Genomic DNA, 24266 nt, shown 5'->3' on the forward strand with positions numbered 1-24266 from the left:
CTGACAGCCAGGAACAAATAGACATTCATACTTGGTCATTTTCCTAACGTCTAGGGAAGCTTTTGGTTTTCTATTCTTCACAGCACTGTGGACAGCTTCACTCTTTTATCCCTCACACTACATCAACAATATTCCTTGCCACTCAGATGGCCTGTTCAACTTCCTGAGGACTCTACACTGATTTGATTTATTGTCACATGTATTAGTATACACTGAAAAGTATTGTTTCTTGCAAGCTGTACAGAAAAAGCACACCATTCAGAGAGAAGGAAAGGAGGGATGTAGTGTTACAGTCATACTTAGGGTGTAATCATCCACCTCGTGTCTTGCATCAGGGCAATAGCAACAAGAGATGCAATGACTTTGCTGCACGCTTTGCACAGACATTACAGTGAAGTGCTGAGATGACCATCTTGATGGAGATGTGTGTGTGTCCAAGAATGCAACCTATTCTGGAGAGTAGTCCATGGTGAGTCTGATGGTGGGATGGAACTTGTTGCTGTCATCGTATAGTTGTTTCAGTGATCATTCGCCATGAGTGCTAAGGAAGAAAATGTCATCAATGTTGATGACATTTTCTTCCTTTGGACTCATGGCGAATGATCACTGAAACAACTATACGATGACAGCAACAAGTTCCATCCCACCATCAGACTCACCATGGACTACTCTCCAGAATAGGTTGCATTCTTGGACACACACATCTCCATCAAGATGGTCATCTCAGCACTTCACTGTACTGCAAGCCCACAGATAACCTCACGATGCTCCACTTCTCCAGCTTCCACCCTAAACACGTTAAAGAAACCATCCCCTATGGACAAGCCCTCCGTATACACAGGATCTGCTCAGATGAGGAGGATCGCAACAGACACATAAAGACGCCCTCGTAAGAACAGGATATGGCGCTTGACTCATCGATCGACAGTTCCGACGCGCCACAGTTTAAAAACCACACAGACCACCTCCGAAGACGGACACTGCAGACAGAGTACTCTTCGTCATCCAGTATTTCCCCGGAGCGGAGAAGCTATGACATCTTCTCCGGAGCCTTCAACATGTCATCGATGAAGACGACCATCTCGCCAAGGCCACCCCCACTACTTGCCTTCAAACAACCGTGCAACCTCAAACAGACCATTGTACGCAGCAAACTGCCCAGCCTTCAGAAGAAGTGACCATGACACCACACAACCCTACCACAGCAGCCTCTGCAAGACGTGCTGGATCATCGACACGGATACCGTCATCTCACGTGAGAACACTACCCACCAGGTACACGGTACATACTCTTGCAACTCGGCCAACATTGTTTACCTGTTACGCTGCAGGAAAGGATGTCCCGAGGCATGGTACGTTGGCGAGACCATGCAGACGCTACGATAATGGATGAATGGACACCGCTTGACAATCACCAGGCAGGAGAGTTCCCTTACTGTCAGGGGACACATCAGCAGTCAAGGGCATTCAGCCTCTGATCTTCGGGTAAGCATTCTCCAAGGCGGCCTTCAAGACACACAACGCAGAATTGCCGAGCAGAAACTGATAGCCAAGTTCCGCACACGAGGACGGCCTCAGCCGGGATCTTGGGTTCATGTCACACTATCTGTAACCCCCACGACTTGCCTGGGCTTGCAAAATCTCACTAACTGTCCTGGCTTGAGACAATTCACACCTCTTTAACCTGTATTTAACCCTCTCTCCACTCACATTGTCTGCACCTGTAAAGATTTGATTATCTGTTAAGACTCACATTCCAACCATTATCTTGTAATTGAGTTTGTGTCTATATATGCCCTGTTTGTGAAACCAATCCTGAACTCACCTGATGAAGGGGCAGCGCTCCAAAAGCTCGTGCTACCAAATCAACCTGTTGGACTTTAACCTGGTGTTGTGAGACTACTTACTGTGCCCACCCCAGTCCAACGCTGGCAATTCCACATCACAGTAGAGAAGTAGCTGCTCTTGGTTTGTGTCATTTTCCAGTAAATATTTTCTTTGAACTTATTGCTGTATCCCATTCCTATAAGTTTTTGCTCCCTACAAACTGGAGTGTTTTACCCACTCAGTATGTAGCCTTGCTACTGTCTTCTGGGTGTCAGTGTAAGGTCAGGTTGCTTCCTTCACTTCCGTACACAGGAGAATGAACAGTCTACCAGACGCTGGCTTGGGCTACAATATAGCAGTCACAATATTGAACAGCAAATGGGTAAATTAACAGTATTGAATACTACAGTAGTTGCAAATGTTACTATTCTACTATTTGCCACATACCATCAAATATAAATGTGCTCTGCCTGTGTTAAAATACAGTACACCTGTAAAAGATTGATCCAAACCTACTCCATTTCTGCCAGGCAAGTTAGGTTAATATTGGGGCTTTAATTCCTGGCTACTTGACTCTGGTTAAGCCTAATCAAACTGCTCAGGATTGTATCTGACATCGATCATACAGTAAGTGGCTAATCTCTGCTTAGGAGGGGGCTGACCAGATGTCTGCTGCCACAACCCTCCCCAATCAGGGAGAGGAGTAAATTTGAGGCACATTTCAATGGGGTTGGTTTTGCATATTGCTGAGCAGTTACTGAGCAATCTGGAGATCTAAAATAAGCTGGGAGAATGAACCGAATAAATTTAAAGGCGGCAAATAATGACTTCCAAAGAAATCATGTTGTCTGGGGCTGGGTGTGATTGTTAAATCCAAAAGTAAATTCACAAATGTAACAATTTAATAGAAAGATTTTTGTTTTTAAATCGGTAGGTTCTGCAGCAAGCATGGCCATTTGTTGGTCAGTACCTGGAGAAGCTGTTGGTGAACTCCATTGCTCCCATAATTCGAAGTTCAAACAATCACCTGCAGACCTTCGCCTTCACAAAAGTCAGCTTCGGAGTAAAGGTAATTCTGTATTTGTGCAGTTAAATGGTGTTTCTCTGAGCGTTAATTTCCACATTGTTTCAGCCTGAGAGGTTTTTTTTCTCTGTTAACTATAATGAATCCCACAGGTACGTTTGAAGAACAATTGGGCGTCAACCTTTTTACTTCATCTTCCCCTAGTGAAGGTGCTCATTTGCTAAGTACAGTTCCATGCACAGCCTTGTGTACCTTGCTCAAACGACAGATCTTCTCATCTAAGCCTTGGCCATGAATGCTGGCAGGCTACTTGACTATCAATGTGTAAATGTGCCAAATAAACACAAACCAAATGAGTGATTCATTTCCATCGAAAGAAATGTCGTACTGGAATATGTCCCAGGGAACCATTTACACAACTGATGGCCCACCATGGGTACTGGTCCCCTTAATACCTTATCATGGGCCCTGGTCACACTCCTATACCTCATGATGGCCATCATTTGGGCGTGAATCTAGGCAATGAGTGTTGATGATTTTGATTATCAGGAGCATGACAGCTGAAGCCGATCCCATCTTCACTTGACGTTTACACAAACATTTCTCAGCAGGTATCACTGGATAGCGGTCATCCTGGTCAACATACCTTACTCTAATGTAAGGGCATTGTGGTCAACTGTTAACATTGACTCTTGTCCTCGTGAAAGCAGCTAACTCAGCAATGACCATGGAATGAATCTGGGACGTTCAGCTGTTCCCCTGTTAAATTTGAGGAGGCATCACAGGAGCTTTTACTTTAATCAGCAGAAATACTATGGATCAAACTCGGTTCCAAATATATCAAGGAAATGCTAATTGTTCAGGTCTGTGTTGCTGGAGATCTGATCGTACCTCTGAAATGTCTTTCAGCCTCTGAAGGTTCATGGAGTACAGGTGCATACAGGTACAGACAAACGGCAGGTCACACTTGACCTGCATATCAGGTAACTGACTCACTGTTCAATTCCACTTTTCTGCTTAAACTCCCAAGATCAAAGCTCCTTGCATGTAGAAGCACATGCTGACTGTCATATTTATGATTTATTTGCCTGTTCCCGCTTGAAATATTAATCTAGTGCATTTCCCTGTCCTTCTAATGTTGATACCTTGCTTTTCTATTCCTTCATGACTGCTTTCTGAAAAATGGGTGTATTGGTGAAATGACAACCTGATTTTTAAAAACTACTCCTAGGCCTCTGCCAGTGTTGCTGCGGGAGGCAGAGGGAAGTCGAGAGAGACTTGCCTGTCCAACCTCTCCCTCAACCCGCTTTTTTAGATCAGAATTCACTGCCTGGGGAAATGAGGACTAAACCTATGTTGCCAACAAGCTGCCTCTCAGTTATGCTGTGGGCAGTAAATTAAAGTGTATATGGCATCACTTTACTGACACTTAGTTTTTAAATCTTGAACAATGTAGAAGAATATATGCAACACCATAACTTGTATCTAAAAGTCTGTGTAGGAAACTGCTAATCTGTGAGTACTTTGAGATTTGAATTTATCTGGGAACCTCAGATATGTGCCCTGCATTAATTTTGGTTACTTTCACTTCCCAAAGTCAATAGTATATTAATACTCCAATTACTTTCTGACAAGTGTCTCCTAACGATTCTGCTTGATTAATAGTTGCATAATGTTTAACAATGACCTAACCTCCCAACTGCGTCACTATTGACTAATGTACCCATTAAATATAAGTGAAATAGACCTGACTGGTATGCTGGTTGCTGCATGCTTGTGACCAGAATGGCAATGAACTGAATAAAGTGGATGATGGATGCAAGAGCTGCAGAGGCCTTGTTAAAGCAACAGCTCAGTCAGTCCTATTTAGAACTTTGAGCTGTTTTTTTATTACTGGTAAGTATGTTATGGAACTGCTATGTGGTAATTTGGATTTCTTCAGAAAGAAAGGATGCTTATCATTAAAGTAATCAGTGGTCACAGACTGAGCTGGTCTGATATCAGATGAGTTTGATTCTGGCCTTATTCCGATTTTGCCTGAAATGTCCATTTGCCACACTGAGCCAACAGCAATGAAAATTAGGACATTACCATATAGATAAAAGAGGTTTTAAATATGTTGGACCCCAATGGAAAGGAGCACTTGATGTAGATATTCTTCCTTTCCCCAAAATGTACAGTAATGTTCTTTAAGAATAACAGGTCACCAGGTGGTCCACTTGCGTACCTGTTTGCATAGCCGGGAAGCAGTGGGGTGCTCCAAGTCAGAACATTCTAAATGGAAATGGGGCATCTAATAGGATTTCCAGACTTATTCTACAGAAGAAGGAAATTCAAAATGTTGCTTTTGGGCTTCACAAGTTTCTAAACGAGGGACTCCTTGCATGCAGAAAACTGAGGGGTCCCTTCTTGTTTGCTTCTGTGTTCCCACTCCCCAACAAGTTGACCTTTCCAATTACGCAAGTGATGCAGGAAGCATACTGTGTAGCTATGCGATGGTTAAAATGATAGTTGTTGTGAATAATGGTTTTGGGGGAGATGCAGCAGTAATTTGTGGGAATTGTTTGGAAAGGAACAGGTGGCTGTGCGAGTTGTTCTGGGGAGAGAGACAGAGATTGGGATAACTGCTGAGAAATTAACAAGTTTCAAAAAGGAGAGAGACAGAACAGGATGAACTGCTGAGAAATAGACAAGATTTCAAAGATGAAATAAAACAAGATTCCAGTGCAAAAGATGTGAAAGTGAGCCAGCTATTTACTTATTTTGACATGTATTATGGGGCTTTAATGAGGCTCTGGCACAAGAACTGTGAAAGCTTGCAGCTGGCGCAAAATCATGGGCAGAAGGAATTGGATGCAATGCATGCAGAAGGCCAGACCGTCCAAATGTGTGCTGCACCTTGTACAGCTGAGCGCAAAATCTACCCTACAATGGCCAGATGTGACCAAATATAATTCCATTTGATTTTGTTTGCTTTTTAAAACCATGAAACTCGAGGTCTGCAACCTGTACTGCGAACAGAGTGAAACACTCTGGTTGTCTCTTCAGCAGTTTAAAGAAAACTTATTGAACAAATAGAAAAAATCTCGTAAAATTCAACCCACTAAATGTCCAGCTAGTCTGAAAATGGGAGAGTTCCAGATCTGTTTTTTTGGGTGAGTTGTCACACCCAATCTCATGCACTCTGTAAAAAGATTGCCTAGTTAGTTTCTAACCAGAGAGGCTGTGGGCGGGGCTTAACTCACCAGACAGCCTGTAGAGGGAGGTAGTGCCCATGTGCAGACCTCTGATGTTGCACATGCGCATTAACAGGGGGTCTGACTGAGAGAGCGAGCTGTCAGGCCCCTGCTACTGCAGGCAGCCCACCTCCGCAATTGCGAGGGCCCGTGGCCCGAGACGCAGCCACCACCACTCAGACTGATCGCGACCCCACCGATTGCATGCAGAGTGGCAGTGGGCCCCATTGGCCCGCCCTACCCCACAGGCTGGCATTGCCCAGGTGCCAGGCTGGCACTGCCCAAGGGGCATCCCCACCTTGCACTCGGCCTCTCCGGGGGGGACTCAATGGCCTCCGGTTCCACCGGCGAGGCCAACAATAGTTCATGGGGAGCAGGTGTTTTCCTTGCTGGAGAGAACCTCTCCTGGCGAGGCCATAAAGGCAAGCGAGCCCGGACGACTGAGCACCGGGCTTGCTAAACACATGGTAGTAAACATTTAAATAAATGAAAGTAAATTAACCAGCCTCTCTCCCATTTGCAGCGAGAGGTTGACCGCACCAGAAATCCAGGTGACTGGCGCCATTCGTGCGAGCTGCTTTACGCCCGATTTTACGACATTTTCCCACTGCAAAATGGGCGTAAAGCGGCCATAAAATTCCGCCCAGTGTATCAGACACACTGAGGGCACTTCCTATTTCTGAGCACTTTCTAACTATTTAACTAGCTTCCTAGCATTTGTTGGCAGTGGGTGGTTCAATAGCATTCCTTGCAATGTTCTGAGATGCAATTCTTCATTATCAGCTAATAGATGATCTGGGTTAGTCAGGAATGTTTCCCGTTTATCCCAAAGCAAAACATCCCCATTGTCATTACAATAAAACTTTTTGCTTTGAGGGTAGCTGTTACAGAGAATGGTACAGGCTATAAGGGAGAAAGTTGGGAAGTGGATTGAATGGTGGATTGCTTTAGCAAAGAGACAGAGTGGAAATGATGGGCCAAATGTCCCCCTGTGCAGATACAGTTATCAACCTTGACTTTCTGATTCTTAACACCAGGAATACCAAGCATTCCTGTGCCTGTAGTGTCGTGGGGGCTGTTAAATGTTGCAATCTTAAGGTTCATCTTTAATCTGTCTCTGTCCCTTGTACATAGAAAAGTCCAGTTCATCGAATCCCTCCAGTGCAGGAGGAGGCCATTCAGCCCATCGAGCCTGCGCCGACTCTCTAAAGAGCATCTCACTCAGACCTAGCCCCCTCCACCCTATCCCTGTAACCCTGAGCATTTACCATGGCCAATCCCCTTAACCTGCACATCTTTGGAGAGGAGGAGGAACTGGTGCACCCAGAGGAAACCCACGCAGACATGGAAAGAATGTGCAAACTCCACACAGACAGTGACCCCTGGCCGGATTTGAACCTGGGTCCCTGGTGCAGTGAGGCAGCAGTGTGTCACCGTGCCACCCCATTGACTGCCAGCTACAAAATCTGTCCAGTCAGTGGCATTTAAACGAAGGATGCTTTTTCTTAAAGATGTTTTTCTTCTCTAAGATGCAAAATGGCTGGAAGGAGGAACTTGGCAAAACCTAATTTCGATGATAAAGCTTTGAATGTCCTGCTAGAGAAGGTGCAACAAAAGTGGGCATTGGGCCCTGCTTCCTCTATGCAACAGTTCAAGCTGTTGGAAGGAGATGGCAAGTCAGGCTAACACAATGTTCCAGATCACTGGACCTTGGAGCAGATATACAAAATATTTTTCAGATATCCAAAGGCATGATGACACCACTCTGCAAGTATTTTTGTTTGACACCTTTCTCTCTCCCACTGATGAGATTATCTCACACACAAAATACCTTTTGTTATATTATCTAGCGGGTCCTTTTCTCTTTCTATATATTCTTCCCAGTGTGAGAGCGCAGAACCATGATCTCTTGCACGTCACACCAGGTTGTCAAGTGCTGTCCTCCACTCTACCTGTCCAGCTACTTATTGCAATGAGTGAGTTTGAGGGAAGTTTGAGAAAGAACTGCGCACAAGTAAGGAGCAAGTAGAGGGAACAGGAAAGGAAGAGTCTATATCAGTGTCTCCCGTTCGTGGGCAAAGGATTGCTTTCAGACACAAGTTAATGCAGGAGCACAAGGCATTAGGTTCATATTTGCCTATGAACACTATGCAGCAAAGCACCTTTGATGTCCTCTGCAGTGCTGGAGGAGGGATTTATTCAAGTGCAAAGTATCAAGGAGAGTTTGTCATCTTCATAGTCCTCTGCAGGGGATCCCTAACCAGTGAGTGGACAAGGACAGAACTCTCTTCCTTCAGGAATATTGCAACTCAAACCAAGGAGATCTTCAGCGCCCAGCTTCAAGAGCTGCTGGTTTTCAAATGTTTGGAAAAATGCTCGGCTGAAACAGCATTCAAGACACCCAATGGAGTCAAAGCTGGGTTCACTTGCAGTGCTCATCACCAATGGTATGGTTACATTAGGAGATGGCTTCCTCTCTCAAAGCTTTCATGTTCGCTCAGTCCCCATGAAGGATTGAACACATGCCTGAGACTGGACAGACTCCAGCTGTTGCAGAAACATCTGTAGCTCCTGCATCCAGTAGATTACAGCCATGGCCACTCCAGAAGACACTCCCCATCTCCCCCTGCCACCACGTGGACTTGGACAATACTGTGTCAGACTTTTATGGTTAAGATATGGCGCTAACCCACCTTACACAGTCACAAAGAAAAGGCTTTATGCAGGCACTAAACTAGCGAAACTTTATTTTCCCCTTTCTTTGATGTTTAGGAACTGTTTTTGGTTGAGGCTGAGAGTGAGGATAATGGTGGGTTACCTGCCAAATCAGCATCGCAATAGGGAATATGCTGTTCCTGTATCTGGTACTGAGAGATCTATTTGGTAAAAGGTGGAAGGAAGTGTTGATTACTAGGAGTAGTTCTGTAAGAGCTTTGGACCATCCTCCCTATCTGAACAACATGACCCTCTGCTTCTGCCTCCTTCCTGTCTTCATGCAAACCTTCATTGGACTACTCCATCTTCCAGCATTATATCTCTTTTTCAATTGTGCCTGTGCAACAAACAGTAATAATTTTGTGGACCTTGGATGAAATGTACAGCATCTCACTGAACAGACTCATTACTTCAGTATGCCAATGGTGTGCTTCACAGTGACATGGGCCTAGTCATAGTAGCTGCTTTTTGGGGGTTTCCAGCTGTGTTCAGTATGGGTGCAAAGGATAACCCCTCATCTCTGTAGAGCGCAGTTTGATTATTCTCTTGGCATCTTCAAACAAGGCAGATAATGTGGATTGCTGCAGGATAATAGCAGTGAGTATTCCATGGGTAATGGCTAATGACTTAGGATAGCATTGTTGTGGTGGGAAGCTACCATGCATGTTAATGGAATGATGCCCCTTCCTCTATGTTGGCACTGGAATTGTGAGGAATGTTTATGACTACATTTAAATCTCCCAGATTGTAAATTTTGTGCCCTCTCTAGTGAGTATCTTTTCTACGCACTGTATCTTTTATGCAGAAATGAACTGCAGCTGGTTAATCTGGTAGATGTCCTTCTATGTTGGCCTGGAAGGATTAATGTGTTAGTGATTTTTGGCAGCAACAGGAAGAATGTCATGGCTTATGTGATCTGCTACAGTATAATGTACAGATCTTACCTGTAAATCAGGCTGCAGTAAAGCAGAGGTGTGGCTCATTTAACATGCCCAGGTAGGAGTGGCAGGAGCATAAATGCCCTTGAGGAACCTTTTGGATCAGCAGGTGATGTTGCATCATAATTGGCACTCCTCATCCAGATCTTAATAGCAGTCTAGCAGTAGACACTGAATCCAATCCTGCCAACCTCCTCGAGTGCCATTTGTATCACAGCACCTATGTTTGCTGCTTGAAATGCAATGCTGCATGGAAAAAGGATAATCATGCAAGAATGCAGCATCAGGGAAAAAAATAGTTTCAAAGTTTTCAATGTATTTCCTTCAAAATCTCCCCAAGTGAATTTGAAAATCCAGCCAAAGCAACAAAGTTGGCTTGCATTAGCATCATTTTGCCCAGATTTTACAGCTCAAAATCAAACCAAATTTGGTTACTAGAAAGAAAAACTTGCATTTGCTTATTTTGGAATATCACAAAGTGTTTCACTTGTCAATGAAGTACTTTTGCCACACTTCCTATATTACAAGACTGCACTTCAAAACTGCATCACTGGCTGGGCAATGCTTTGGGACATCCTAAATGTAAGTTCATTTTTTCTCCTGTATAATTTCTCTCGTGTTTGATCTGTATATTTCTACATTTGATGTAATATATCTCACAAGGTGAAAAAAAAACAGAATAAATTTTCTTTATAACTGGGTATGGACAGTTTATAAATTAGCACAATTTGAGGAAAAGCTGCAATGAATTTAGTTTCTCATCTCTCTCGGCACCTTTCCCTACCTCCACCCAAAACCATCGCTACGTGAGAGGGCTGTTAAGGTCACACCCCTAGCCTCTGCCAATGCTGCTCTATAATTGGACTATGGCAGTTGTGACTCCCTTCAGTGCTTCCTTTCAACAGCCTGACAAAGGAAATCTGCTGGGAGAGAATGCTTGAAAATCTCAGTAGGTCTGGCAGCATCTGTAGGAGAGAAAAGAGCTGATGTCCTTTGTCAAAGCTGCATCCGCAGTAATTTGCTTGGGTAACTAGGTCATTAGGTCTATGAATCTAGAGACTCCTGATCAGCCACTGCCTTCAACTCACTAACTGATGAGCCCTGGATCACAATTGAATCCCAAAAAAGACACCGGCTGCCCCATGCTTTTGAAGCCAGTATACTGTGCACTTTCATATTCTCTAAAAAGGGGTTTCCTCTGTTGTCTTTCCCTCTATAGTTACATTGGTGACTGTGAAATCAATGTTGAAGTGAAGAAGTATTTCTGCAAAGCTGGAGTGAATGGTATCCAGGTAGGTAATTTCATGGGAAATAGTAAAGCCTAGTGCACCATGTAAGTTTGTGCCCATTTTATAGCACTGTTATTACAAATGACACTTGAGGAAATCAACCTAAGTTGCACAGTGGGCACATGCATCATCAGCTGTGGTTCTGAACCACATAGACCTGGAAAGCTCCAGATTTGATCCCTGACCTGTGCTTTGATTATTGAGAGAAGCTACTGTAGCACCTAGTCTCAGTATTCCCAGGCTAGGGAAGAGGGAAACTGGTCCAGGATTCCCAGTCAAGGGGCTACAGATGGAAAGTATGTGGGTGTGGAGGTCAGATCAGAACTCTTGTAACTCACTAAGGTTCCTTTGACAGCAACTTCCAAACCTACAATCTCTGCCATCTAGAAGAACAAGGACAGCAGATGCATGGGAATGCATCTGTTAGTGTTTTCTATATGTTCTCCTCCAAGTCACACACCATCCTGACTTGGAAATATATCGCTGTTCCTTCACTGTTGCTGGGTAAAAATCCTGGAACTTCCTCCCTAACAGCACTGTGGGTGTATCTATACCACACGGATTGCAGTGGTTCAAGAAAGTGGCTCACCATCACCTTGTCGAGAGCAATTAGGGATTGGCAATAAATGCTGGGTTTTTGAGCGATTGCCCACATCCCATAAACAAATATATTAAAAATGAAATAGCTATTCAACCCTTCAAAGCCATTAATTGTAGCGAACAGAGAGAAGAATTAAAGTTGTTGTTAAGACCCTGCAATGACATCAGCTTTCAAATAAAGGAACAAGCAGCGCAAGATTGAACTGGAGGAATACGCTGTTAGCATTTCCTATAAGAATGCAGATTGAATGAATGAATATCGTATCTTAAAGGTTGTAAGCCATTATCGAACAGTGAGTGAGCTGACACTGAACAAAACAGGCCTTTGTTACTGACTTCCATTTCACTTTTAGTTGAGCAGCAGCAGCTTCTGGTGCTTTCTTCTGGATTAAATCTTTCCTGAACAACATTGTTTCTCAGCATAGAGTTGTCATAATTGTGAGTAGAAATCATCATAGAAACCCTACAGTGCAGAAAGAGGCCATTCAGCCCATTGAGTCTGCACCGACCACAATCCCACCCAGACCCTACCCCCATATCCCTACATATTTACCCACTAATCCCTCTAACGTACACATCTCAGGACACTAAGGGCAATTTTAGCATGGCCAATCAACCTAACCCGCACATCTTTGGACTGTGGGAGGAAACAGGAGCACCCGGAGGAAATCCATGCAGACACGAGGAGAATGTGCAAACTCCACACAGACAGTGACCCAAGCTGGCGATCGAACCCAGGTCCCTGGAGCTGTGAAGCAGCAGTGCTAACCACTGTGCTACTGTGCCTGACTTGGAAATATATCACTGTTCCTTCACTGTTGCTGGGTAAAAACCCTGGAAGTCCCTCCCTGTCAGCACTGTGGGTGTATCTATGCCACACGGATTGCAGTGGTTCAAGAAAGTGGCTCACCATCACCTTGTCGAGAGCAGTAGACTGCAATATAAACCTCTGCTATCCCATAATACCCTGACAATGCAACCTCTAGTTGCAGTATAAAGTGACAAACCCTGACCACATTGTCTTCCCAGACAAAATGAAGTAATGTGACTGTCAGGAAGTTATGAAAACTGATTTTAAAAAAATAAATGCTATTCTGCCCCAAAAATAAATTTGAAGCAATGCTGTAGAATACAAATGTACAGGGGCAACATGAAAAGCACATACAGGCAAATAGGTTTGAATATAAGGTGTAGATAACCTCTTGCCTCAGAACTTTCAAATAAATTACTAATTGTAGGGACAATGACTGACGAAATTATGTTCGAGATCAAATGCAAACCACACCCACTCAAGTACTGAACTCACTCATGTCTTACCCGCATGCTTTTTAAGCTCTTAACCTCACTAGCACCCAGGTAATAAGCCACAGTGGCATTTAATGTAATTAGCAGCCAATCTGTAGCCAGTTAACAGCAATCAATCTAACAGTATCCATGGAGAGAGAAAAACAGAATTAACCTTTCCGGTTGATCATATGTTAATTCTGTTTCTCTCTCTGCAGGTACTGACCGACTTGCTGAATATTTCTCGCATTTTCTGTCTTTTATTTCGGATTTGCAGCAGCATCCAAAGTATTTTGCTCTTGTTCCTGCAGCCAGCCGCCAGCAGCCAACCCGCAGCAGCTAATCCGCAGCCAGCCACTCGCAGCCAATCTGCAACCAGCCCCCCATCAGTCACTCAGCCGGCATCAGCACATTCTCAGCAATCAGTCTGCTGCCAGTTACCTGTAGCAGGATGGGTTGGTTTTAGATGGTCCAGGTTACAAGAGGATAGGAGTAGGTGAGGGAACTGAGCTAACATAATTGTGAATGGAAAGGCAGGAACAGGAGCACTGGTTCAGTTGACTTTGATACATTTCTAGGTAAATAATGAGTATTGCTGAAAAAGAGAAACCCGTCAAAGCTTTTCACCTTGCCCTCGTCAGGGACACTTCAGGAATACCAATATAAGGGGAAAGCAACAATTTACACTGTTTGAGACGATAGTGCTGATTGGTTGGAAAGTAGACTCTGATCGGTAGAGGTTTTGCCATGGAGAATGCACCAGTGGATGGCGACTAACAGTTAGCTGCCAAGCATTGTTTAGAATTTAAACCAGGCAGCTTGACCCTCATTGGTCAAGGCATCGCCTGCTCCTGAACCTGCCCAACCCAAAAGGGAGCAGAAAATCCTTGTTTATGTTTTCAGTTTTGCAAGCATGGGCTGGTCAGGTATAGTTTGTACTTTGCCCATTGTGAACAGTGGAAGGAACATGCTATTTGATATGATCCACTGGTAATTGGGATGTATACATACCTGGCCTCACTGGCACTGAAATTCATATACCACATTATTCATTCTACGCAATAGGCAGAATGGTTTTTTGGACTTGATGGCAGCATCCTGTTAGTGGGAAATATCACTTGTTTTGCTACTGCATAGTAACAGCATGAAACAGTTAGCTTCATTTATTGCTCAAATATTTGAGATACCTTGCCCTTCCAGGGTACTCCAAGGTAGACTAGGCACTTTTCAGTGAAAATGACAGCCTTGGGCCCATTTGTGAGTTTGCGCGATACACAGTGCAAAATGATCTGATCAGAGTAGCTATTTTCCACCCGGGATGCCTTCAATGTGTCCTATTTCAGCATCAAGCTTGCGTGGTGCGTAAATGGCTCAGGCCCTATTTACATTGTTGCCGATACGACCAATCTCATAACATGTGGAACTGTAAGAATCCTCACACGTGTATTGGCCAGTGATGGTAGGCTTGCAGTAGACTTGTGGTAAAGAACCCCTGGCAGGTTTCTTAACTATTGCATCAAGGAAGGGGAGTTCATTTGAGTGCTTTATTTCAAACGTAAATTTGAGCACAGGATAGAGCGTATTAAGACGTGCAAGGAAATTATTACATGCTGCTATGGATTTGAATATAGCATATGCATCAACCACATATTGGAAAGGGGTATAAAATTGGTTTAAGAATTGCGCAATCAATTTGAGATTGTTAGTCGGGCTCGCAGTGTGGTGCGTTTTACAGAGTCACAAGTGTCACAGCACTGAAAGAGGCCATTTGGCCCATTGTGTCTGCACCATGTGTGTGTACTGGAAGATGCATGTATTAATACACAGGGCCCTGTTCTTTGCAGACAGAAAGAACACCTACACACATTGCACCTGTTTCAGCTAAATAAAATAAGTGACAGCCATTCACTGACTCATTACACAGGACATGCCTTGATCAATCAGGGTCGAGCTGCCTGGTTTAAATTACAAACAATGCTTGGCAGTTATCTGTCAGCAACCATCAACTGGTGCATTCTTCATGGCAATGTCGCTACCAAAGTCCACTTTCCAACCAATCAGCACTCTCTCCTCGGACAGCATAAATTGTTTTTTCCCTTATATTGGTATTCTTGTGAAGTGACCCAATGCATTCAAAGTGAAAAGCTTCATCATGTCTCCTCTTCAGCAATGCTCAAGTTCTGTACTACCAAATGACTAATAAATACTGAAATCCGGCAGCAGCAGGAGAAACGTTGAAATAACTGCATATTAATAAAAATATTACTGCAACAGCCAATATTATGCAAGTTGCCCAGTTAACATGACGACTGTATGAAGTACAGTTGGGGAGAAAACCAGAAACCTATAGGTAATCTTGGCCATGAACCTAACCTATACTGTGTGCAACCCATTTCTCCTGGGGTGTCCTCATGTTTATTATTCAAGTGTCTGTTCCTTCACTTTTTTTTCCCACATCTCTCCTGCAGCTCCATGGAATGCTTCGTGTGATCCTTGAGCCCTTGATTGGAAACATGCCACTGGTGGGAGCAGTGACAATGTTCTTCATCCGCCGTCCAGTAAGTGCGTTGAGGTGTGAGATTCCACAGGCTGAGGGGGGAATTATTTTTCTGATGACTCTTGGCGGTAGCACCTGGAACAAAGGGCCAGTCCTGTGGTCATGAGACTTGTAGCAGTCATCTTGTTTGGTTCAGCAGAAAGTCCAGTCTTAAAGATGGCAATAAAATAAAGTTTTGAATTTATTTTCATGTCATAGGGTCCTGACTTGGTCTTGCTAACCTTAGTGTAGCTTTTAGCAATTAATATATTTGTACTTCGAGATCCCTTTGTCCTTCTAACCCACCGAGACTTTCAAGTACCAAATGACTATCCTATTCTTCTTTCTTATTACTTGGTTAGTAATCCAGAGGCCTGGATTAATAATCCAGAAATTGAGAGTTTAAATCCCACTGTGGCAAGAATAAAATCTGGTGATAAAAAGCTAGTATCAGTAAATGTCACCATGCAGCTGTCAGATTGTCGTAAAATCCCAATTGATTCATGAATGTCCTTTGGGGAAAGGAACCTGCCATTCTTGTATGGCCTGTGTGAGACTCCAGTACCACACCAACATGATTGACTCTTACTAGGCCATTTCAGAAGGCAGTTAAGTAACTTAGGTTGTTGACTTTACCACTCACATCCACATCCTGAGAATAAATAAAACATTTTGCAACATCTTTGACCTTGTGCACAAGGCACAGATCAAGGGTCACGTTTATCCAATGGAGCCAGGTTTCTTTGTATGAATGGAATGGATCTAAGTAATCACACTTAAACCAAAATGAATGAGCCTTGGCAGAATTTGAATGGAAACCTGGTTTCAGAGTCCCATGTCTGATACTGAAAGGACTCTGTACTGAATAGCTAAACCTGATGCACACTAAATTGAAGTACAGTTTGTGATTCTGAAATTGATTTGAACACTTATGTCCTTTCAGGTACTGGACATTAACTGGACAGGACTCACCAACTTGTTGGATGTTCCAGGGCTGAGGTATTGATGCATAGCAGCAAATCCGAATTAATCCTCTGAGGATCAAAAATCAAATCAAAGTATTTGAAAGATTATTCCAAGAACATGAATTACATTCTCGAGTTCTGGGTGTTTCTCACCTTTTTTCCAAAAATATACCACAAACAAAACCAAAGCATATTGAAAAATGTAATCAATAATACAATTTCACAAATATACAACACTTTGAGAGTATATGGTTTAATATGAATTCTAATATTTAAAAGTGAGCACAGGGCCTTGCTGGCAATCCTGTAAAATAAGCTCGATTCAAAAGCAGCACATTTGAAAACACTGCAAACAACCAAAAATACCAGAGAATATATCTGAAACATTTGAGTAAAAAGTAATTATTCTTCAACAGTTCTAACCTCTAGTTACTCATATACCTCTAAGTTTATACCCTATATATTATATTCCTTAGCAATTGAAGCCTCTGATAAATGTTTTTGTTTCTCACTCTCTTACATTACTTCCCTCCATCTCTCCTTTACTATTTACTCTCTTGCCTTGCTCTGTCTCTTTCTCCTTGAACAGCTCAAAGTCTGACACCGTACTTATGGACACCATTGCCTCTTTCTTGGTTTTGCCAAACCGGATCACTTGCCCTCTGGTTGGAGAACTCCACGTGGCTGAGCTCCGTTCTCCCCTACCTCGGGTATGTATCGCTTTGTGTATGTCTTAATCAAATCATTGCCAGCAGAGTTGTTTTTCCAGTGCAGTTGCTCCAGGATGGTGGTGTGTTAGCATTAAGCCTCCCGATTTGCAGCCTAATGTTGAAACCTTGATATCCTGTTGAGAGCAGGGATGTACAACAAAGAACAGTACAGCACAGGAAACAGGCCCTTCGGCCCTCCAAGCCTGTGCCGCTCCTTGGTCCAACTAGACCAATCGTTTGTATCCCTCCATTCCCAGGCTGCTCATGTGACTATCCAGGTAAGTCTTAAACGATGTCAGCGTGCCTGCCTCCACCACCCTACTTGGCAGCGCATTCCAGGCCCCCACCACCCTCTGTGTAAAAAAACATCCCTCTAATGTCTGTGTTATACTTCGCCCCTCTCACCTTGAGCCCGTGACCCCTCGTGAATGTCACTTCTGATCTGGGAAAAAGCTTCACCCTATCTATCCCCTTCATAATCTTGTACACCTCTATTAGATCTCCCCTCATTCTCCGTCTTTCCAGGGAGAACAACCCCAGTTTACCCAATCTCTCCTCATAGCTAAGACCCTCCATACCAGGCAACATCCTGGTAAACCTTCTCTGCACTCTCTCCAACGCCTCCACGTCCTTCTGGTAGTGCGGCGACCAGAACTGGACGCAGTACTCCAAATGTGGCCTAACCAGCGTTCTATACAGCTGCATCATCAGACTCCAGCTTTTATACTCTATACCCCGTCCTATAAAGGCAAGCATACCATATGCCTTCTTCACCACCTTCTCCACCTGTGTTGCCACCTTCAAGGATTTGTGGACTTGCACACCTAGGTCCCTCTGTGTTTCTATACTCCTGATGACTCTGCCATTTATTGTATAACTCCTCCCTACATTATTTCTTTCAAAATGCATCACTTCGCATTTATCCGGATTAAACTCCATCTGCCACCTCTCCGCCCAATTTTCCAGCCTATCTATATCCTGCTGTATTGCCCGACAATGCTCTTCGCTATCCGCAAGTCCAGCCATCTTCGTGTCATCCGCAAACTTGCTGATTACACCAGTTACACCTTCTTCCAAATCATTTATATATATCACAAATAGCAGAGGTCCCAGTACAGAGCCCTGCGGAACACCACTGGTCACAGACCTCCAGCTGGAAAAAGACCCTTCGACCACTACCCTCTGTCTCCTATGGCCAAGCCAGTTCTCCACCCATCTAGCCACTTCTCCTTGTATCCCATGAGCCTTAACCTTCTTAACCAACCTGCCATGTGGGACTTTGTCAAATGCCTTACTTGGTAAAAGCGACAATGTACTAATGCACTTGGTAATAGCACATGGCTGGACAATCATAGTGCTGTGTTTGTGGTTTGCTTTGTTTGTACTAATAAAACATGGGAAGGGAGAGTTTCATTTTTAACTTCACTACCTGAGCAAACTTGCAGAACCTGGCAATTCTTTGTTGTGTTCTCAATGGGATGAAATCCAGGCAAGTTTTACAGAAGACAGGTGGTGATCTGCTCCACCAACTTACTAGGAGATTTTCACAGTAACTTCATTGCAGTGTTAATGTAAGCCTACTTGTGACACTAATAAATAAACTTTACTGCCCAGGTGGAGATGACCTCACCAATCTATTTATGTTGCCCTGAAGAGCGCACATTCCAATGACCATAAATACCAAGAAACTGGGGTGGCAATAACTCTTCTGGGAAGTAAACCCGAATCTGGTGATAACAGTACTAGAAAGGGGGATTTGCAGCACCGCTGCTACCATCTTATATGGTGCATTGCTATTTTGCTGCTGACACCAGTACAAACTCTCATGCTGCATAGGTATGCGACTTGTACTAATCTATCAGCACTCAGTTAATCTCCATGTCACGCATTTTATTATTCCAGAAAGGGGGATTTGAAACTTGCCTGTTTGTTCTTAGGGAATAGTACGGATCCACCTAATTGAGGCAGCAAGCCTGGAGTCAAAGGACACCTATGTCAAGGGATTCATCAAAGGAAAGTCTGATCCATATGCAATTGTACGTGTGGGCACACAAACATTCATGAGCAAGACCATCAGTGAGACCGTGAATCCCAAGTGGAATGAAATGTATGAGGTGGGTGAATATGATTGTATGGTTCGTCAAGTCATACAAACCATTAAATGTCCTGGCATCTCTGCTGGTTGAAATACTGGCTCTGCAATTCCTGGGAGCAGTTTTGTGGTGTGATGGCTGAGGGAGACTGGGGTCTGGAGCAGTGCTCAAATTTGTGCCTGTTGGGGAATCTTGATTATGTGCAGGTGAAAATACGTTCTCGAGGAAGATTCTAGGATGGAATTACAGCAAAATCTACCTCCCTTCTTGCCACTTGCCCCTATCACAGTCAGCCTGAAACTTTAGATCTATCAAAAATGGAACTGTACCCTAAGAGTTTGTGGCACACGTATAGGCAGGTAAGACTTGTCAAACCTTACTTGAAACATGGTCAGGTCTGTTTATTACTAAGGATATATAGATGGCATTCCCTTGTAGGTATAAGTCTCTCCATCTTTTCCCTTGTCTCAGAGCCATACACCATACATGGTACTTGAGAGGGTGTTTGCAGACGTGTGTTCTTCACCACCGACACTCTGGGGGAAGGGAGGGGGGGGCAACGTCTGGCAGGATGGAACTTCCGCTTTCTCTCTCTATCTTCCCCAGCCCCGTATTCTGAGTGGAGCAGATCTCCAGTACCAGTATTTCACCATAGTACTGCAGCTTCTGCAGTGCATTGGATCCATCGGTATGACATTGAAATTCACCACACTATTCCTAATACGGCTGAAAGGCTTTTCTGTCAATCGTGCTTGTTAATAACTGCACACATATCTATTCCCCTATTTACTCAACAAAGAGGTAATAAAACAATTCAACCTGGCTTTGTTTTGTTAATATTTAGGTGAGTGGTGGTGTGAAACATGTTTCCCATCTTCCTTGTATGCATCATCAAATAACACGGCAGCCCCCACTCCCATGTCATTACTCTCACCCCCAACCCCTGTCTGTGGAGTGTAGAGAGCATATGGATTCTCCAGAGGCATCCTGATCAATAATATCCCTGCCTGGGGAGTATTTTCTTCCTTTCTGCAGTGGTTGTCTTTAAATCAGCAATGACAAAATCTACGTGTCCTTTGTTACTGGCACCAAATTGTGCTTCATTGAACACATTGCTGACATCTAGTGCTAGAAAGCAATATGGAAAAAATATGTTCAGCTTTTTTCTCCATTTGTTAATTGCACTCAGTGTTATATTCATGCAGCAGGCCAAATTGCCCATAAATTTTTAAGCAGCTGGAATTTACAATTCGAAGGTCATTTGTCAGGTTGGATCAGTGTGTTGCTAAAATGGACCATGATCCTGGAGCAAAAATTTGAGAATAAAATGCAACTTCCAAGTGATGAAGAATCCATATAATAAGTTGTTGGAATTTACAGAAAAGGATAGTTTGGAGCAGCAGTATATCCCCTGTGTTCTCTTTTTGACTGTGGCCTTGTACACTCCACAGGTGATTGTCCATGAAGTTCCTGGCCAGCTGTTGGAAATAGAGATGTTTGATAAAGACCCAGATCAGGATGATTTCCTGGGCAGGTGAGAGCAGCGTGTTTAAGTGCACGTATGTGCATGCCTGTGTGTAGGCCTATGTAAGTATACATGTGGCTGCTTGGCTTTATGTTAATACCTTGTTTCCAATTATCCCCTGTCCCCAATCTTCATTACTTTCCTTGCCAGTTATATTCAAACTGTTTACCGCCCCCTCAAATTCTGACCCAATATCCCAATCCTAAAAAACAAATCTGCTTCATTATCTTTTGATTTATTATTGTCACATGTATTAGCATAGTGAAAAGTATTGTTTCTTGCGCACTATACAGACAAAGCATACCGTTCGTAGAGAAGGAAACGAGACCGTGCAGAGTGTAGTGTTACAGTCATAGCTAGGGTGTAGAGAAAGATCAACTTAATGCAAGATAGGTCCATTCAAAAGTCTGACAGCAGCAGGGAAGAAGCTGTTCTTGAGTCAGTTGGTACGTGACCTCAGACTTTTGTATCTTTTTCCCGATGGAAGCGAGAATGTCCGGGGTGCGTGGGGTCCCTTCATTATGCTGGCTGCTTTTCCGAGGCAGCGGGAAGTGTAGACAAAGTCAATGGATGGGAGGCTGGTTTGTGTGATGGATTGGGCTACATTCACGACCTTTTGTAGTTCCTTGCAGTCTTGGGCAGAGCAGGAGCCATGCCAAGTTGTGATACAACCAGAAAGAATGCTTTCTACGGTGCATCTGTAAAAGTTGGTGAAGGTTGTAGCTGACATGCCAAATTTCCTTAGTCTTCTGAGAAAGTAGAGGCATTGGTGGGCTTTCGTAACTATAGTGTTGGCATGGGGGGGGACCAGGACAGGTTGTTGAAATCATGAAATTAATGGAATGAAAACCGGGCATATTCTATGGCAAAGCCACTCTTGCAGATCACTATCCAAGCAATGTAAAACTAAACCAAACCAAAACAAACCCCATTGTGCGTTGCATGGTTTAATTCATCTTATAAAGCAACACATCATCTGTACCACAGAAGGAACACTAATATAATTTTAAAATAACATTTGAAGGGGAAATTGACAAAGTATCACAGTTGCAGATACCTGAGCAATGTTTGTGCCCTGTGCTGCTCTAACTAAAAATGTTGCTGCAATACTCAATATAACAGAGACAAACTCAACAAGGCTCACCTCTGAGGCTAGCTCTGTCAGGAAAATTGCGGTGGCCAAGTGGTGTTGTTGGTGGACTAGTAATTCAGAGACCCAGCAGAATGCTCTGGGCAGATAAAATCTGGAATTAAAGGTCAATTGTTGTAAAAACCCATCTGGTTCACTAATGTCCTTTTAGGGAAGGAAATCTGCTGTCCGTGCCTAGTCTAGCCTACATGTGATTCCAAACCCATAGTAGTGCGGTTGACTCTTAAATGCCTTCTGAAATGGCCACTTAATTCAAGAGCAATTAGGGATGGGCAATAAATGTTGGCCTAGCAAGACGCCATATCCAATGAATAAAACAAAAAACAGCTCCTTGGGTTTTCACGGATTGTGGTATGTCAGAGAGTTACATTGAACTCCCTCAAAAAGATAAGATTTGATGTGGACATTAAATGCAACTACTCTTGATTTGAATCAAATGAGATTTAGTCAAATATTATAAAATGATGGAACATACTAACAGTAATACCGTAAACAGGTTTTCTGCTGCAGGAGCTCAACAGGGACCTGTTGAAAATAGTACCGTCTCCCTCTGTGCTTTTACACTGTCTCCCCCCCCACCCACCAATTACAACATGTTTTATGGTTGACTCCTACAATCTCTCTTTTATTATTGCTTTTTCTCAGTGTCTCATGCGGCCTTGATTGATTGTTTCTGGCACTGAGAGAAATATGCTTTGAATAGGAGTGAGAAGATATCAGAATTTCTTTTGCTTTCAGAATGCAGCTGGACCTTGGAGAAGTGATGAAAAATCAAATAGTGGAAGAGGTAAGGAATTGCAGAGCTGCTGAGATCACTGCTGAACAGGGAAAATCATTAAAGTGGCACTGTCTTCATGGAAAACTATTAGACAAAACTAAAGAGTCGAGTTAAAGCATTAAACATTCATATGCTTACATCATGCTGTCATTCCTAGCCTTCCTCTGTTTGAGGAGAACTGGAAATGCCGTGCATCATTTGTAGCATTATGTCACACGAGTAATTTCAGCATTGCGTTTTGGGCTTGCAAACTAAAAATGGTTTGGGAAACTTGAAGACAAGCCACCTTTTAATTTCCAAAACTATTGGCTGTCGCTGATGGCTATACATTAATTACCAGGCATCATCTTTTGTTACTTATCAGATTTTCAACAACATTATGGGAACAGAACAGTAATAACTGAGGAAATTCATATTCATTTACTGAAGCTCCTTTATTTTTGGTGTGGTTGCATTTAGACCAGATATACATTAACTATTTTTTGTTGCATCTCACTTTATAATACTTGGCCCTATTTTCTTTGTGCTTGGCTCTAACTCTCTCTCTCCTCTTACGTAGTGGTTCACTCTGAAGGACGTGGAGAGAGGAAAAGTTCGTCTGAAGCTGGAGTGGCTGTCCCTGTACTCTGACCCAGCAAAACTGGAGCAGGTAATCCCAAAGATTAAAGATTGAAACCAAAGTTTGACTGACCATCACTTATGAGATGATACATGATCAGTATCATATTCGAAATATAGTCTACTCGTAATTAAAATTATTGCATAATTGAATTTTTAAGCTCAAAAATAACTTTGAATTTATCATAAACTTCAATTATGTCCCAAGTGAACATAGATGAAATAAGGTGCTTTTTTAACATTGTGCGCCCCTATCAAACTTTTATCCCTTCCTTTCCTGAAATGCTACTGTGCCTAAGGGTGTACATTTTTCACATTATCCATTGACTATTCCATTGGAGTAGGCATCAAAATCAAATGCAATTTATCATCACTTGACCTTCACACATGCACTTTCCAGCAGGGGTCCCTGGATAGTGATTAAGAACAAGAACCCTGGCTGATTTTCTTCTCCCTAGTCCTGGAAGGCATAGGCCAATTGTAGCACCCAACGCACACATTGAGATTAGCTATCTCAGTTTTGACTAGGAATTGAATCTGGGACCTCTGGGCTGTTGCACATTACCTTTATCATCTAACCCAGGCTTTTCCAATCTGTGGTCTAGTGGGGCGGGTGAGGTAGAGTAAGGGTGAGCAAGGATGGGTGGGTGAATGACGGAGGGTGAGTGTAAGAGAGAGAGATGGACACAGTGAGCGTGTGCATGTGAGAGAAAGGGTACGTACGAGAGAGTTGGGAAGTGGGTAGAACAGTTTTGAAAGTGTGGTTCACTCCTGGTCTGTGTTTTATTCATCCTCATTCCCACACACCAGCAGGCACACACTCAGTGGGTGAGGGGGAGTGAGTTAGTACCGAGTTTGGGAGTGAACTGAACACACACACACACACTCACCTGTTCACAGTTGAATGCTCACCTTTATTATTCATTTTTTAATTATCAATTTTGTGTGCTTTTTTTTTGCTCAGCAAGTTGCTTCTTT

General features: G+C 43.3%; 1 protein-coding gene across 1 annotated transcript in view; it reads left to right on the top strand.

Moving 5' to 3' along the window:
• Positions 1 to 24266, top strand: part of esyt1a (extended synaptotagmin-like protein 1a) — a 100166-nt gene that overhangs the window by 51135 nt on the left and 24765 nt on the right. The window contains exons 3-12 of the mRNA XM_078201110.1: positions 2762 to 2896; positions 3761 to 3834; positions 10960 to 11032; positions 15382 to 15471; positions 16393 to 16448; positions 17004 to 17124; positions 19062 to 19238; positions 20669 to 20751; positions 22631 to 22679; positions 23230 to 23319. Of these exons, the coding sequence (XP_078057236.1) occupies positions 2762 to 2896; positions 3761 to 3834; positions 10960 to 11032; positions 15382 to 15471; positions 16393 to 16448; positions 17004 to 17124; positions 19062 to 19238; positions 20669 to 20751; positions 22631 to 22679; positions 23230 to 23319 (948 nt within the window). The remainder of the gene's footprint in view (positions 1 to 2761; positions 2897 to 3760; positions 3835 to 10959; positions 11033 to 15381; positions 15472 to 16392; positions 16449 to 17003; positions 17125 to 19061; positions 19239 to 20668; positions 20752 to 22630; positions 22680 to 23229; positions 23320 to 24266) is intronic.

Source organism: Mustelus asterias, chromosome X, assembly GCF_964213995.1.
Source record: "Mustelus asterias chromosome X, sMusAst1.hap1.1, whole genome shotgun sequence".
NCBI lineage: Eukaryota > Metazoa > Chordata > Chondrichthyes > Carcharhiniformes > Triakidae > Mustelus > Mustelus asterias.